Consider the following 15,276-nt stretch of genomic DNA (forward strand, 5'->3'; position numbering starts at 1 on the left):
GGCTGAGGTCACTGTTGCTCAGGAAACCAGGTTCTTGAGCCAGATCATGCAGCTCTTGGGAATTGAGACGCGATTTCCAGTCTTTTGCAAATTTTTTTTTTAATCGAGCTTGGCAATACATACAATAGTTATAAAACTTGTCATGCTTTGTTGGCTTACCAATTCCATTTCCAGGGCTTTTTCTAAGGGGATGATCATGGAGACACGCAAAGGTGTGCATCAGGGGAAGGTTTATCCTAGGAAAACGGGAACCTTGGCCCACCAGGCAGTCCGTTAAGTGAACTAGGGCGCATCCGTGCGACGGCATCCGGGCTAGAGAATGACAGGAATTGCGTGCACACAGGCCTCCGTGTTCGTCACGTGCACATATTCAGAGGGGCTTTGAAGTGCTTATATGCACATGTTAATTGTGGACCACAGATTTATTTTTTTCCTTTTAAAACTTAGTACTTTTACATTTTGCTTGTCATAAAAACCCCTCCTTTGGAGCAAAATGAAGTGGGTCTAGGGAGCCGTGTAGACCCAGGCCAAGGCGGCGCCTGTTCAGCTCCTCTCACCCTGAACCCCGTGTTTGGCGTTTCAGGGGCCGCGTCCGGCACCGCCGAGCTGCTGCCCGCCCCGAGCGGCTCCCTGAACTGGACCGCGGGCCTCCCCACGGACAACGGCCATGACAGCGACCAGGTCTTCGAGTTCAACGGCACCCAGGCCGTCCGGGTCCCCGATGGCGTCGTGTCCATCAACCCCAAGGAGCCCTTCACCGTGTCCCTGTGGATGAGGCACGGGCCCTTCGGCCGCAGGAAGGAGACGATCCTCTGCAGCTCCGACAGGACAGGTGCCCGTGCGGGGGCGCTGCTCTGTGCCCACAGGGGCTGCTGGGGGGGCAGGGGCTGCTCCGTGTCCCCGCGGTGGGTGCCGGGGGACTCTGCTCTGTGTCCCCGCAGGGAGTGCTGGGGGAACACGTGCTCCGTGTCCCCTCGGGGGCTGCTGGGGGGCATGTGCTCCGTGTCCCCGCGGGGGCTGCTGGGGGGCATGTGCTCCGTGTCCCCGCGGTGGGTGCTGGACCCCTTCCTCCGAGGTCCCCCAGGCTGGGTGGTTACACCAGGGCGGCCTGTCCTCCACACCCCCCCTGGCATTGGGGCATTTGATAGTGAAAACCCAAGTGTGTTTGTTTCTGACCTGCCTTGGCCCAGCTGGGGAGTTCATTGATGCTGATAAAACCGTGTCTTCAAAATCCATTAAAGAAATAGCTTTTATTTCTCCTTCGGTCTTAAGTTGGCAATTTACCAGTCGCGTCTCTCCCTGCAGATAGGAACCGGCACCACTACTCCCTCTTCGTCCACAGCTGCCGGTTCATCTTCCTGCTCCACCAGGAGCCCTCGGGGGAGAAGAAGTTCACGCCCGCCGAGTTCCACTGGAAGCTGGCCCAGGTGGGGGCGCCGTTCCGCTCTCGGGCGCTTCCCCCGGGTGTGCTCACAGCTTGTATTTCTTGTCTGTGGGTCAAACCAACTCCACCGAAAGCCTAAGTTATTTTCACACGTACATAGTATATACATTAAATATACAAATTGTACGTGTTAAATTTAAAAAAACCATGTTGAACTTACTGGAAAAGCAGCCCTGGCTTAAAAATTGGGCTTGAGATCCTTGCATGTGTTGTTCGTTACTTCAGGCTTTGCCTCCCTAACGGTGCTCGGAGCCCCGGGGCCTCAGTGGTTCAGGCCCAGGGAACCTCTGAACGTTCCCAGGAACCGGCCCTCCTGGTCTCCGAGCCGCCTGAGCCACTGGCTTGAGGGAGCTGGCGGTTTTGCTATGGGCTCATGTGACATTCCATTCGGCAGAGTCATGCCTTCCCGGCAGCTTCTGGGTGAGAGAGAAAGCTCATCCTCAGATTCCTCTGTCCTGGAGGCTGTCCAAGAAGCGGTTTGTTTGGAGCCTTTTTTAAATTTATTTTAGAAATAATATACCTGGAGTTCATGGTTCCAGACCCCAAAAGCAAAAATACACAAAAGTGTTCACAGCACAATTTCTTGAGATGGTAACAGCCCGAGGTTTAACGGCAACTGACACAGCCTCACGTCTCTCTGGTCGCCTGAGAGACTGTGACGGTCACACAGGTATCAGCAGGAAAGGGCTGTCCGGTCGGGAACTGAAGCCTTGTTCACAACTGAGACCCTTTTTCTGTGAGAACCGAACTGTTGGAGAACCGAGGCTCGACGACTTTCCCTCGCCCAGCTGGTCAGCATTGCCGCTGGCCGGTGTGTGCCCTGGTGTCAAACACACGCCCTGCCCCCGCCGTCCCAGCGAAGCCGCTGCCTTCCTCCCTGCTCCCGGTCAGTCCGCGCGGCCACTCTGGCCCCGAGCATCGCTGTGGACGCTGTGTTAGAACAGCCTTACCCCCCTACCGCCCCGACCTGGCAGCGCCGTACGCCGGGTGCAGGGCTGCCTGAGTCTGAGGCGTGGGAGGCGGACACCCGACGCGAACCCTCCCCGCCTCCCGCAGGTCTGCGACCAGGAATGGCACCACTACGTCCTCAACGTGGACGTCCCGCGGGTCACGCTCTACGTGGACGGCGTTTCCCATGAGCCCTTCTCCGTGACGGAGGACTACCCGCTGCACCCGGCCCGGATCGAGACCCAGCTCGTGGTGGGCGCCTGCTGGCAAGGTAACGGGCACGGGCACCCCTCTCCCCGCGGCTCGGGAGCTCAGCGCTCCGTCTGCTCTGCCGGGGAAGCAGGCTCTCCCCAGCGCCTCCCCTCCTCTATCTGTGCCCTCCTGCCCTGGGCCCACCGTGCTCCGGGCGCCCCGTCAATGGCACACGCTGCTGCTGTGCAAGGACCCCTGTCCTCACCCCTCTCCTCGGAGCGGGGGAGTGCTGCACAGAGGGCGTGCACTGAGGAACGTTTTGTAAATCAATCAGCTGTTGAAAGGTCGGAAAGCATGGAGGCGGCAGTCGGGCACAGACAGTCCGTGTGCTTTGGCCGGATGCCTCTTCCGGAGCCGTTAGCGGGGCAGCCTGGTGGGAGCCCCTCGAGTGCCACGTCTGAGAGGTTCGTGCCAGCTCTGCCGGCTGACCAGGCGGCTGTGCCGGCGGCCGCCAGAGCCACCGCGCCTTGGCTTGTGCTTCCTGAGGGCAGGCCGTGTGCCCATCGCTTTACATAATCATCTCATCAGTCCTCCCACCGAATCTGTGGGCGGAGCTGTTTGATCCGTTTACTGAAGAAGCCGAGGCCCTGAGCATAGTGAGCCCGGTCCCCAGTGGGTCAGCGTGGCTGGGGGGTGAGCCATGAAGCCGCCGTGCCAGGGCGAGCTCTGCCCTCTGGACCAGAGGGGAGCTCTCCTGTGCCTGGAGCCCTTACCGCGGCCAGACAGGCCCGGGCGCGGCGATTCCCGTGGTGTCGGCCGCAGTGCAGCCCGACAGGGAAAGAGCCGCCTTTCCCTGGGCGAGAGCCGCAGCCGCTGCTGCTCCCACTGGGGTCTGGCTGCCCACTTACGGCCAGAGGAACAGACTGTGAGAAGCTGGGGAAGAGAAGCTGCGATTTTCCCATTCATGTCAGGGATCCCTCCCTCTGCCTTCGAGGCTCACAGGCCCCGCGTTCGCTGGCGACTCCTGTGCGCTGGGCCGCGGCAGGCACCTTGCGGAGACACTGTGGTTTGAGGTGGACATTTGTGAAGAGCCCGATTTCTAAGACGGCTTTGTTTCTGTTATGGGAATTTGAATTTCATAATTTTCCTGCAGGTGCTTTCAAATGAAACGGAATAAGACAGTAATTTAGAGTGAACCTGAGGCAGTGAAACATGGAGACCAAGGACTGAGGAATAAATTATTAGGGATACAGAAATTTTTAGTTGCTGTTCTTAAATTTTCTGTTCAAATTTGCTTCCCAAAGTAAACAAAAGTTTCTGAGAAATTATCTTAAAAACACAAACTCAGGGGCAAACCTAAGTGTTACTTTACATTCTGGGAGTTTTGATGTTTGGGTTAAATATCCCCCTTGTCACACCCTGCCGCCCTGGGACCCTGCTCACGTCCTCCAAAATGGCCACTTGCACCTTCATCCTTTGCTCTCTACCTCGGTCCTCAGCGTCCTCAGCCAGAAAAGTCTGCCTAACTCCCAAACCAAGCACAGCTTCGTAAAAATGTCATCAATAGGGGGGTGGTCTCCGCTGCCCCTTTTAGTGGATTTGAAGCCACTTCCCTGGCAAAGTCCCCATGGAGGGCTGGCTGATGGCCTGTCACAGATGAGTCATGGGGCCCTGAGTGTTCCAGGGCTCCCTGCCCCCCTGCCTCGCCTCCGCCCCCCATGCAGCCCCCAGGTGTCCACACCGCTGCGGGCTGTGAGCAGAGATGGCTCCGCCTGGCCTGGGAAGCGGGGTTCTGTGTCCGCACTGGGTGCGCCTCTCCAGCCGGGCGCTCGGACACTGGACCCATCCTGGGCCGCGGGTGATGACCTGCTTCTCAGGAGAGTTCCTGAGCCTCTGCCTCGCCCTTCCTGTTTGGAAAAGGTGCTGCAAATGCCTTCTTCTCTCTGCCACTCAGAGGTTAAAGTCCTGACCGATGCGAACTTGTTCTGAGCTTTCTGAAGAGACGGCTTTTACATACCCTCCGTACACCAGCCTGTGGGCTTACGTGTCCCTGGTCCTGCCGGAGGGACAGTGTGCAGCCGGGGGGACAGTGCGGGCGAGGGGACAGTGCGGCCGGGGGGACTGTGCGGCCGGGGGGACAGTGCGGGCGGGGGGACAGTGCGGCCGGGGGGACAGTGTGCGGCCGGGGGGACAGTGTGCGGCCGGGGGGACAGTGTGCGGCCGGGGGGACAGTGCGGCCGGGGGGACAGTGCGGCCGGAGGGACAGTGTGCGGCCGGGGGGACAGTGTGCGGCCGGGGGGACAGTGCGGCCGGGGGGACAGTGTGCGGCCGGGGGGACAGTGTGCGGTCGGGGGGACAGTGCGGCCGGGGGGACAGTGTGGCCGGGGGGACAGTGTGCGGCGGGGGGACAGTGTGCGGCGGGGGGACAATGCGGCCGGGGGGACAGTGCGGCCGGGGGGACAGTGCGGCCGGGGGGACAGTGCGGCCGGGGGGACAGTGCGGCCGGGGGGACAGTGCGGCCGGGGGGACAGTGCGCGGCGGGGGGACAGTGCGGCCGGGGGGACAGTGCGGCCGGGGGGACAGTGCGGCCGGGGGGACAGTGCGGCCGGGGGGACAGTGTGCGGCCGGGGGGACAGTGCGGCCGGGGGGACAGTGTGCGGCCGGGGGGACAGTGTGCGGCCGGGGGGACAGTGTGTGGCCGGGGGGACAGTGTGGGCGGGGGGACAGTGTGCGGTGGGGGGACAGTGCGGCCGGGGGGACAGTGCGGCCGGGGGGACAGTGTGCGGCCGGGGGGACAGTGTGGGCGGGGGGACAGTGTGCGGTGGGGGGACAGTGCGGCCGGGGGGACAGTGTGCGGCCGGAGGGACAGTGCGGCCGGGGGGACAGTGTGCGGCCGGAGGGACAGTGCGGCCGGGGGGACAGTGTGCGGTGGGGGGACAGTGCGGCCGGGGGGACAGTGTGCGGCGGGGGGACAGTGTGGCCGGGGGGACAGTGTGTGGCCGGGGGGACAGTGTGCGGCCGGGGGGACAGTGTGGGTGGGGGGACAGTGTGCGGCCGGAGGAACAGTGCGGCCGGGGGGACAGTGTGCGGCCGGAGGGACAGTGCGGCCGGGGGGACAGTGTGCGGCGGGGGGACAGTGTGGGCGGGGGGACAGTGCGGGCGGGGGGACAGTGCGGGCGGGGGGACAGTGTGCGGCCGGGGGGACAGTGTGCGGCCGGGGGGACAGTGTGCGGCCGGGGGGACAGTGCGGCCGGGGGGACAGTGTGCGGTGGGGGGACAGTGTGCGGCGGGGGGACAGTGTGCGGTGGGGGGACAGTGTGCGGCCGGGGGGACAGTGCGGCCGGGGGGACAGTGTGCGGGCGGGGGGACAGTGCGGCCGGGGGGACAGTGTGCGGCCGGGGGGACAGTGTGCGGCCGGGGGGACAGTGCGGCCGGGGGGACAGTGTGCGGCCGGGGGGACAGTGTGCGGCCGGGGGGACAGTGTGTGGCCGGGGGGACAGTGTGGGCGGGGGGACAGTGCGGCCGGGGGGACAGTGTGCGGCCGGGGGGACAGTGCGGCCGGGGGGACAGTGTGCGGCCGGCGGGAGGTGCTCAGTCCGTGCATCTCTGCAGCCAGGGAGCGCCTCCCATGGCTGCCAGCCGCCCAGGCTGAGGAGACGGAGCTCGGTGGACAGGCACTTCCTCATTCTGAATCCAACCTGCGTTTTGGCCGGGAGGGCGTGGGAAGGTGGAATAGAAGAATACCACGAGGCTGGGGTGGCAGATAGCGCTCCTGGGAAAAGGCGGTTCCGGGCAGAATGTTCTCTCTGCATTTTGCGTTTGGTAGCTTTTCAGTGTGAATTGTCCGGGTCCACTGTGAAGAGCCTAACCCGGTCCTTTCCTCTATCTTGTCTTGCTTCTCCGCAGAGCACTCAGGAGTTGAAAGTGACAATGAGACTGAGCCTGTGCCTGTGGCCCTGGCAGGTTGCTGGACTTTCCCCCATGGTTCCCTGTTCATTAAACACAGACATCGGTCCATTGCCCATTCTGCATGAAACGCCCACATACATTGGTCCCAATCACATCTGAGCTGCTGCTTTGCACTATCCCTCCCATCCCCCCACCCCACCACCACCATTGCTTCATGGGGTCTCCTTTTCAGCCTGTTCTGAGCCCAATCACAGTGAGCACGTGACTCATTAATGCAGTGCACTATGGGACTTGTAGTTTCCTCCTCCAGTTTGCCCTGATGCCACTGCATGAGATTCCCTGCCGACATCTCATAGGGGAGGTGTAGGGGTGCCTCCGCTTCTCAGGTGGCTGGCCCATGGGACAGGAAGAGATTCGTTTTTAGATATGCTAACCTGGCTGGTACTCAGTTTTGTTTTATTTTGGTAAATCCTCACCCAAGGGTATATATTTAGCGAGAGGGGAATGAAAGGGGAGAGAAGTTTCAATGTGAGAGAAATGTATCAATTGGTTGCCTCCCGCATGCACCCCGATGGGGTGGGGATCGAGCCTGAAACTGAGGTACGTGCCCTTGACAGAAATAGAACCCACCACCCTTTGGTGCATGGGCCAATGCTCTAACCACTAAGCAAACTGGCCAGGGCAATATTAAATTGTAAACCTGTCTCCTAGAAATCTCAGTCCCTAGCAGTGATTTATAGTGCTGTCTAGTGTCCTTATCGGGAATGAGACCTGCTGCTGAGAACCGGTGTCTTCTCTGTCGGTGGAGGTGCAGTGGTCTTTGCTAGTCTGTCAGGCCAGTTTCTGGGTTTTCCTTTTCTGCCTGACATCCTCACTTCCCAGTTATCCTCGGCACAGCCCCCTGCAAGGCCTTGCTCTGCAGCCTGAGTGCACCCCCTTCCCTAGTCATGCTGTGTGGGCCCATCCCCAACTGCACATATCCCTGAGCATGCTCAGCAGCAGCTGAGTGGGGGCCAGCTGGCCGGCAGGCAGAGGCTGGAGCTGGTAAGAGGTGTCACTGTGTAGCTATGTGGTGACAGTGTAGCTAGGCCCCTCACCAGGGAGTGGAGATGTGTGGGGACACTCATGGGACCTCCTGGCTTCCAGGCTTCAGGTGAGGGACCCCCGAGTCCTCTTCTGGCCACATGCATGATCACAAACGAGTTAATTCTTCATTGCGCTTCCATGTAGACTGCAAGGCTAACAGGGTTTGGTCTGAACTAACCCGCATGTCCATCCATCCGGCCGCCACACCAGTAACACTGCGTGAGAAACGAAGCAGGGGCTCTGGGCTGCACCCCTAACTGCCTGCTCCTCTCCCCGCTCCTCCACCCCGTGTTTCAAAGGTGGCGACCTACACATGACCCAGTTTTTCCGAGGTGACCTGGCTGGCCTGACCATCCGGTCCGGGAAGCTCACAGACAAGAAGGTGATTGACTGTCTGTACACCTGCAAAGAGGGGCTGGACCTGCAGGGCCCCGAAGACGGTGGCCGAGGCGTGAAGGTAACCTGGCATTCCCAGGCTTCTAGACCACGGGAGGGGCCGTGGGCAGAGGACTGCTCTGTGATTGGTCGTGAGCTGTTTAAATTTGTACCACGTCTGACACAAATGTGTGGGTCGCTCCTCCCACACTAGCCAGTTCCCCGCTCTCTGGACACCCACTCTCGGTGTCCAGCAGCTTAATCCCCGCACTTCCAGGCTTAGCTTCAGACTGCAAGGTGAGCGCTCAGCCCGCCAGGCCGCCCCCCTCCACGTGCCCGTCGCAGGAACCTGCCCTGGGGTTACCTGCACTTCTGTTGGCCTTGGCCTTGGCCTTGGCCTTGATTCCGGGCTCCCACCATCTTCACACCCTCCTCTTTAGGTTCAGCAGTTCGCTGGACCTGCTCAGATGACACTGCTGTGAACAGTGATGACAAAGGCTCCACTCCAGGAAGGGGTGCCCAGGGCAAGGCGCTAGGGCGGGCGCAGGAGCTCCCACGTCCTGCCTGGGAGGGAGCTCCCGGCATCTCGCGTCTCCCCTGTGCACCACTGGGCGCTCCCACCTGTGCTCTGGGCTTTTATGGAGTTCCTGTCACGTGGCTGACGTGCTCTTTGCCCATCGGAGGGCCACATAGCTCGGGGTGGGGCTGAAGTTCAACCCTTCACATGGTTGGCTTCTCTGGCAATCAGCCCTGTCCTGAAGCGAGGACCCCACCAAGAGGCACCTCATTCACTGAACTCGGGTAGTTGGGAGGGGCTTTCTGTGAGTAGTGATTCCTGTCTCAGGAAATCCCTCGAGGTTTAGGAGCCTGTGCAGAAACCGGGACGAAGACCACACATGTATTTCTGTACACGGGCCTCTGCGCCCTAGAAGGCACCTTGCAGGAGGGGGTCTGTCACCGGCGTTACGGAGTCTTCTCTGATCTCAGCTTCTCGCAGCGGAAACTTACCCCGCCTCTCTCCCTTGGGCACAATTCCAGGTCCAAGCCAACCCCGGCCGGTCGGTGCTGACCCTGGAGGCGGAGGACGTGGGGGAGCTGGAGAAGGCCATGCAGCACGTGGCCTACCTGAACTCCCGCCAGTTCCCCACGCCGGGCGTCCGGCGGCTCCGGCTCACCAGCACGGTCAGGTGTGCGCGGCTTTCCAGGAGGAGAAATGTGTGTGCTCGGGTTTTAAGAGCCAGCGTCCCCGTGTCTCCTCTGTGAGGAGGGACGAGCCGGCCCTGTTCCCAGAGTGTCTGAGGGTGTCTGCGGGTGACAGTGGGAGGCAGGCCCTGAGAGTGGCCGCCGGCCCGTTTCGGGGACATCCCTGTGCCTCCCGGTGCCTCCCGGAGCCTGACCTCCCGCTCCCGTCCCCTTGGCAGGTGTTCTAACGAGGCCGCCTGCGCCTCGATCCCTCCGGTCGACGGCTCCGTGGTGGTTCTGCAGCCGGAGGAGCCCAAGATCAGCCTGAGCGGCGTCCACCATTTTGCTCGAGCGGCTTCCGAATTTGAAAGCTCAGAGGGAGTCTTCCTTTTCCCCGAGCTTCGCATCATCAGCACCATCACCAGAGAAGTGGAGCCCACCGGGGAAGGCGGCGAGGACCCCACAGGTAACGGCCTGGTCTCCGGACTGAGTGCGGCCACGCGGGACCTTGTTCTGGGGCTTTGGGAGACTCGAGCGTTTGCCGATTCTGGAATCTGACCCGAAGGCAGAGCTCATTGTGATCTTTGGAAACCCACTCGGGAGGTCCTTTGGTTTTTCCAGCTTGACGTCTGCTGGTGGGTCCCCCCCAGAGGCCAGGGTCCCCCCTTCTGACCTTCCTAGTGGCCTTTCCTCCTAGACTCTCCTGCAGCCCTGTCATTTGGTTCTTAAAAGGACTGGGCCAGTGAGATGTTGCATGTGGAGACACACACACACACACACACACACGCATGCACACGCACGCAGGCATGCCCAGCTCCATGGCCTCTGCCAGTCCTCACGGGGCCGCTTCTGCAGTTCAAGAGTCCCTGGTATCCGAGGAGATAGTGCACGACCTGGACACGTGCGAGGTGACGGTGGAGGGAGAGGAGCTGAGCCCCGAGCAGGAGGGCCTGGAGGTGGACCTGGCCCGCGTGCAGCACAGGGGCATCGAAGTGAGCCGCTCCCGCCTGGGCGTGGTGTTCACAGGTGAGGCCGCACCCCATCTCAGGGCCCGGAGTCCCGGGAGGCGTTTCCCGGGGTCTGTGTCCTGTCCTTACGGGGGTCACAGGGGTCGGGGCCGGGCTCGTGTCACATCCTCAGGAAGGAGACCCCGTACACTCTAGGTTCCCTCCGCAGTTGGAAAGCCAAATGTGCCCGCTGGCTCAGCGCCCGGTGCCTGGCTCCAGCCTGCCTTGTCCGCGGCCCTGGCTGCCTGTGCTCCCAGCTCAGCCGCTGCCCTGTCTCCCCCTCCCCCAGGCGTGGACACCATGGCCAGCTACGAGGAGGCGCTGCACCTCCTGCGCTATCGGAACTGGAACTCCAGGTCCTTGCTCGACCGGAAGTTCAAGCTCGTCTGCTCCGAGCTCAACGGCCGCTACATCAGCAATGAGTTTCAGGTGGAGGTGAGTGCAGGCTCCCTGAGGAGGCCCGTGCATGGCCGGATGCTTAGAGCGACTGTGGTGGCAACTCCTGGGTCTGCCCAAGGGTGTAGCCTTTTCCAGCCCGAAAGCTGCTGCTGGTCAGACATGCGGGGGGCTGGGGGGACAGGTCATGGCGTGTCAGCCCGAGCGCCTGGGGCTTTGGAGGGAGCGGGTTGAGCTGAGAGCAGGCGCGGCGAGTGGATGCCTGGGGGGAGGGGGGCTGTTAGAAGTTTGGCTGCGTTAGAACGAGCAGCACCGGGGAAGCCGGGGAGTGGGCTGTGTGGTTGTAGAGGCCGGTCCTGCTTGAGTGGATCTTCGGCTCAGGTGAGGCTGCGGCACTGGGTGGCACTGGGCCTGCTGCGGTGACTCGGCCGCGGTGGCCAGACGCCTCACCTTCAGGTTCTCGGGCCTCAGCAGCCCTTGTCCCTCAGGTGTCTGTGGGACCACATACTCCTGGGATCCCGCAGCCCCGTGGCCGCCTGGCAGCAGGAGGCTGACTCACGTGCAGACCAGGCGATGGCGCTTTGAGCCTGAGGGAGCTGCTTTCGGAGGAAATGAGTGGTTGCCACCTGTGCCCTCCTGCACGCGGCTGTGGTTTCGGGGATGAGGGAGAGCCCGAGCCAGCTTCTCAGACGCCCTGTGGCGAGGGCAGTGCTGTCCCCCGTCTCCTTCCCCGTCTGATTCTTCCATCAGGTGCTGCCAGGAGAGTCACGTGAACAGTGACACATTCCTGGCTGACAGTGCACCTGCCACGAGAGTCTGAGTGCTTGCCTCGCTTTCTCCTGTCTGCCCGCCCGCCCGCCCGCCCGCGCCGTCGGAGCTTGGGGGCCGCCGGCCTCAGCTCCTGAGCGCCTGTCACGCTCAGCCGCCTCTCTGTCCGCGCAGGTGAACGTGATCCACACGGCCAGCCCCATGGAGCAGGCCAGCCACATGGCCGCGCAGCCGCAGTTCGTGCACCCGGAGCACCGCGCCTTCGTCGACCTCTCGGGTCACAACCTGGCCAACCCCCACCCGTTCGCAGGTAGGACGGGGGCCCTCCCTCGCCCGCCAGGAGCCCTGCCCCTGCTCCGAGCAGCCCGGCCGCCAGACGCTGGGGTCCCGGCCACACGGAGGGCAGGCTCGGGAGCTGCGGGGCGGTGCTGAGCGTTTCCCGTCTCCTGCTGACCCCCGGGGTCCCGCGAAGCGGCCAGCGTCCGGGGGGAGGTGGTGGGCAGCGGCCGGTGGGCTCGTGGCCAGGACCGTCCTCCGTGCCGTTGCAGTGGTGCCCAGCACGGCCACCGTGGTGATCGTGGTGTGCGTCAGCTTCCTGGTGTTCATGATCGTCCTGGGCGTGTTCCGCATCCGGGCCGCGCACCAGCGCTCCGTGCGGGACCAGGACGCCGGCAAGGAGAGCGAGATGGACTGGGACGACTCCGCCCTCACCATCACCGTGAACCCCATGGAGGTGGGCACGCGGGCGCCCCACAGTACCCCACAGGCCAGGTCCGGGCCGGGCTCACCCCGAGAGGCCTGTTCGAGGCCGTGCACCGGCAGGAGTGGTGTCTGACGAGGCCACGTCCAGCACAGCCCGCCTGTCCGGCCGAGGAGTGCGACACAGAACCCTCCTCTGGGGCCGGGCAGGAGCGAGCACTGGGGAGTGCGACACAGAACCCTCCTCTGGGGCCGGGCAGGAGCGAGCACTGGGAGCTGAGTGTGAGCTGGGCTGGGGTGGAGGCCAGACTCACATGCCGTCTCTTTGTCAGACGTACGAGGACCAACACAGCGAGGAGGAGGAGGAGGAAGAGGAGAGCGAGGACGGCGAGGAGGAGGAGGAGGTCACCAGTGCCGAGTCGGAGAGCAGCGAGGAGGAGGAAGAGGAGGAGGAGGGCGAGCACGGGGACCAGCCGCCGGCGAACAGGCAGCAGCAGCTGGAGTGGGACGACTCGACCCTCAGCTACTGAGCGCCTCCTGCCTCTGCCTCTGCCTCGCCTCGCCCGCCAGGCCCACCGTGTACAGCCCGGCCTGTCGGTCTCAGCCCCCTCTCCCCTCGCGACCGTCACCCCTGCTTGGTATGCGGGACCCGGCTCCCTCCCGCCTCCGCCTGGACCTCCATGTGAGGAGCTGCCCCTGCTCCCCATCATCTCGCTCGCGCGGCCCCTCCCGCCTCCAGAAACATCCAATCTGGACTCGGTGACCAAGGGTTAAAACTGCTCCCACTGGGTAATCTTTTTTTTTTTTTTTTTTAATTTTCCCCAAACTAGTGCATGTACAAAATGGCCGAATGGGGTTCGTATGTAGATGATGAACTTTTTAATATTTTGTAAATAAATTGGGATTCCTCGTGTCCTTGTGCTAGTGTGACCCAGGGTTGGGACGCGAGGCGAGTGTGAAACCCTGAGCTCAGGAGGCACCGGGCACGGCTGTCCCGCTCGGCTGGCTCCCGTGTGGGCCAGGGTGCGGGGACCCTCTCTGGGGCTAGGAAGGCCAGGGCCCGTCTTTGGGCCTCGACGTCCCGCGGGGCAGCGGTGGGAGCTGGGTCCCGGTCTGCTTGCACACAGCTCCGTGCAGGAACCCACTCGTGTGGTCTGGAGGCAGAGCAGGCCCGGTGACCCTTCCTCAGCCTGGGACACACTGACAGACGCCCAGTGGCCCCGTCAGAGTGTGACCCCCTGCCCCCCCCACCCCCAGCAGGCTGAGCTCTGCTCTCCTCCCCGGAGTGCAGGGCTGCGCTGTGCTCGGCGGTGGGGGGCGGGGGGGCAGAGTGAACCCACAGCGCTTGGTTCTCCATTTACGTGTAAAACTTCAGGTTTCTAAAACGGGGTGGGGTGGGAGGGGTAAACACTGTTCTGTGACCCTAACCGCTGGTTTCGGGGACACCGCTGTCGTGTCTGTGGCCCCCTCCTGTGCTGTCACATAGCTGCTGCCTAGACGTGGACAGACGCGAGCGCGGACGGCCGTCCTGGCTGTCAGCGCGGCCCCTCCTGTGTCCGTGCCGGTCGGACGTGTCTGCCCGCAATAAAGCTCTGGTTCCAACTCCGCGGGCGCCTGTGGTCTTTCCCGCCCGCTCCTCCGCGCCAACAACGTGCCCGAAAAGGCCTTCATTCCTCAGCTGCTCCCCTCCTCCGGGGGCTCCAGCCGCTGCCCTCAGCCGGCACCAGCACCGGCATGCTGAGCTTCCCGCACAAACCGAAAGGGTTTTCTCACAGGGCTCCCCAGTCAGCTGCCCACGCGGGAGCACGCTGCTCCTTTACGTAAACGGCAGACAGGGCTTCCCTGGGTCCAGAGCGGCCGGGGTCAGGGAGCAGCGCCTGCTGGGAGCAGGGTGGGTGGTGGTATCCGTGGGCTCCTGGGCTGTGATAGGCAGCGACCTCGGGCTCTGCTGAGCCCTGTAAGGCCTGGGGGGCGGGGGGAGAGACCCGAAGTGTAGCCTGCAGGCCCGGACTCCAGCCCCTCACTCGGCACAGGGCCCTGACTGCCCAGCAGGTTCTCGAAGGTGGGATTCCGGAGGAAACCCTTCCTTCCCTGGAGCCTCTCCCTGATCCATGACAGGACACGCCGACGGGCACGTGTAACACGCCTGAGGACCAGCATGTATTACCCTACGGGGTGGGGCGTCCCCTCCCTCAGGTCCAGAGTCGTTTGGCTATTATTTTCTTACCCGCAAACAAAACCACTTTACAGCAGAGATGAGAGGGTTCCCGTACCCAAGAGTCACTTTAAAAGTGGAAAGAGCATCCCTGAATCTCGGGGCACCAGGCTTCCTCCGGAGCCGCCAGGATCAGCGGCGGAGCAGGAGGCGGGGGGCGAGCGGGAGGGGGCACCGGGCCGCCCGCAGCCCTGGGAGAAGGCAGCTCCCCGGGGCAGTCTGCTGGGTCCCGGGCACCAGCTGGAAGACGGGGTACGGCCCCACAAGGCGCCGCCTCACAGTGTCTCCCATCAGAGCCCCGGGCTCCGGCATCTTCCCCTGCTCACGGGTGCCCGTCGGCGATGGCTGTTCGGTTCCTGAACGTTTCAAGTCATAATAAATAACCAGTGTAAACAGGCAGTGGTGCCCGCGGGCGGCGGGCGGCGGGCGGCGGGCCCCGCGGCCCGGGGCGGGTTCGCGCCTGCCCGGCGGGCCTGCGGGCCGAGGTCAGCGAGCGGACGGCCTATTGCCGGTTGTCTTTGGACACGTTGTGGGCCAGCCAGTTCACTTTGGTCTTCCAGCTCTCCCGCAGCGCCTCGTTGAACTTGACGCGGAAGTGCTTCAGCGCCTCCTCCTCCGTCTTCCCCAGCGCCAGCGAGTCCTGGGCAGAACCGGGGCGCTGAGGCCGGGTCTGCCGGAGGCCGCCCTCTGCCTCCCGCCTCCCGCAGGCGCACGCGGCTCCCTCCAGGCAGCTGTGCGGAGTGAGGAGTGGCCCAGCCTCTCCCTGGGAAGAGCTCTTGATGCTGATCCCAAGCCCCCAGGCCCCCAGGCCCCTAGGCTAAGGTGACCAGACGGCCCGTTTTTTAACAATTGGTCCCGCAGCGTTTTAAAGAAATCGGGACTTTTTTGAAACGTCGCGGGACGCGGGACAAATGGTTAAAAATCAGGACGTCTGGTCACCTTGCCCTGGACCCACCCTCTCAGTAAGAGCCCCTGGCAGCCGGGCCGCTGCCGCTGCACGCCAGTCAGGAGGGCCGCCCGCAGGGACAGGCCCCCCCGGGTCGCACTGCGGGAGA

The 15,276-nt window shown here is 63.2% G+C and overlaps 3 protein-coding genes across 8 annotated transcripts in view; 1 reads left to right on the forward strand and 2 right to left on the reverse strand.

The window, feature by feature from the left end:
* The window catches only part of CLSTN1 (calsyntenin 1), a 54,533-nt gene extending 41,614 nt beyond the window's left edge, over positions 1 to 12,919 (forward strand). For both annotated transcript variants that reach the window (XM_084875766.1, XM_084875767.1), the window contains 12 exons: positions 584 to 832; positions 1,306 to 1,427; positions 2,501 to 2,663; positions 6,491 to 6,547; positions 7,879 to 8,036; positions 8,993 to 9,141; positions 9,376 to 9,602; positions 9,992 to 10,162; positions 10,433 to 10,578; positions 11,482 to 11,617; positions 11,856 to 12,040; positions 12,339 to 12,919. In XM_084875766.1, coding sequence (XP_084731892.1) covers positions 584 to 832; positions 1,306 to 1,427; positions 2,501 to 2,663; positions 6,491 to 6,547; positions 7,879 to 8,036; positions 8,993 to 9,141; positions 9,376 to 9,602; positions 9,992 to 10,162; positions 10,433 to 10,578; positions 11,482 to 11,617; positions 11,856 to 12,040; positions 12,339 to 12,536 — 1,961 coding nt within the window. In that variant the 3' untranslated portion in view covers positions 12,537 to 12,919. The remainder of the gene's footprint in view (positions 1 to 583; positions 833 to 1,305; positions 1,428 to 2,500; positions 2,664 to 6,490; positions 6,548 to 7,878; positions 8,037 to 8,992; positions 9,142 to 9,375; positions 9,603 to 9,991; positions 10,163 to 10,432; positions 10,579 to 11,481; positions 11,618 to 11,855; positions 12,041 to 12,338) is intronic.
* The window catches only part of TMEM201 (transmembrane protein 201), a 186,721-nt gene that overhangs the window by 82,074 nt on the left and 89,371 nt on the right, over positions 1 to 15,276 (reverse strand). The window lies entirely within an intron of this gene.
* The window catches only part of PIK3CD (phosphatidylinositol-4,5-bisphosphate 3-kinase catalytic subunit delta), a 53,481-nt gene continuing 50,973 nt past the window's right edge, over positions 12,769 to 15,276 (reverse strand). For all 5 annotated transcript variants that reach the window (XM_084875759.1, XM_084875762.1, XM_084875761.1 and 2 more), the window contains exon 24: positions 12,769 to 14,861. In XM_084875759.1, the coding sequence (XP_084731885.1) occupies positions 14,724 to 14,861 (138 nt within the window). In that variant the 3' untranslated portion in view covers positions 12,769 to 14,723. The remainder of the gene's footprint in view (positions 14,862 to 15,276) is intronic.

The sequence above is a fragment of the Pipistrellus hanaki genome (assembly GCF_964339955.1).
Source record: "Pipistrellus hanaki genome assembly, chromosome: 2".
NCBI lineage: Eukaryota > Metazoa > Chordata > Mammalia > Chiroptera > Vespertilionidae > Pipistrellus > Pipistrellus hanaki.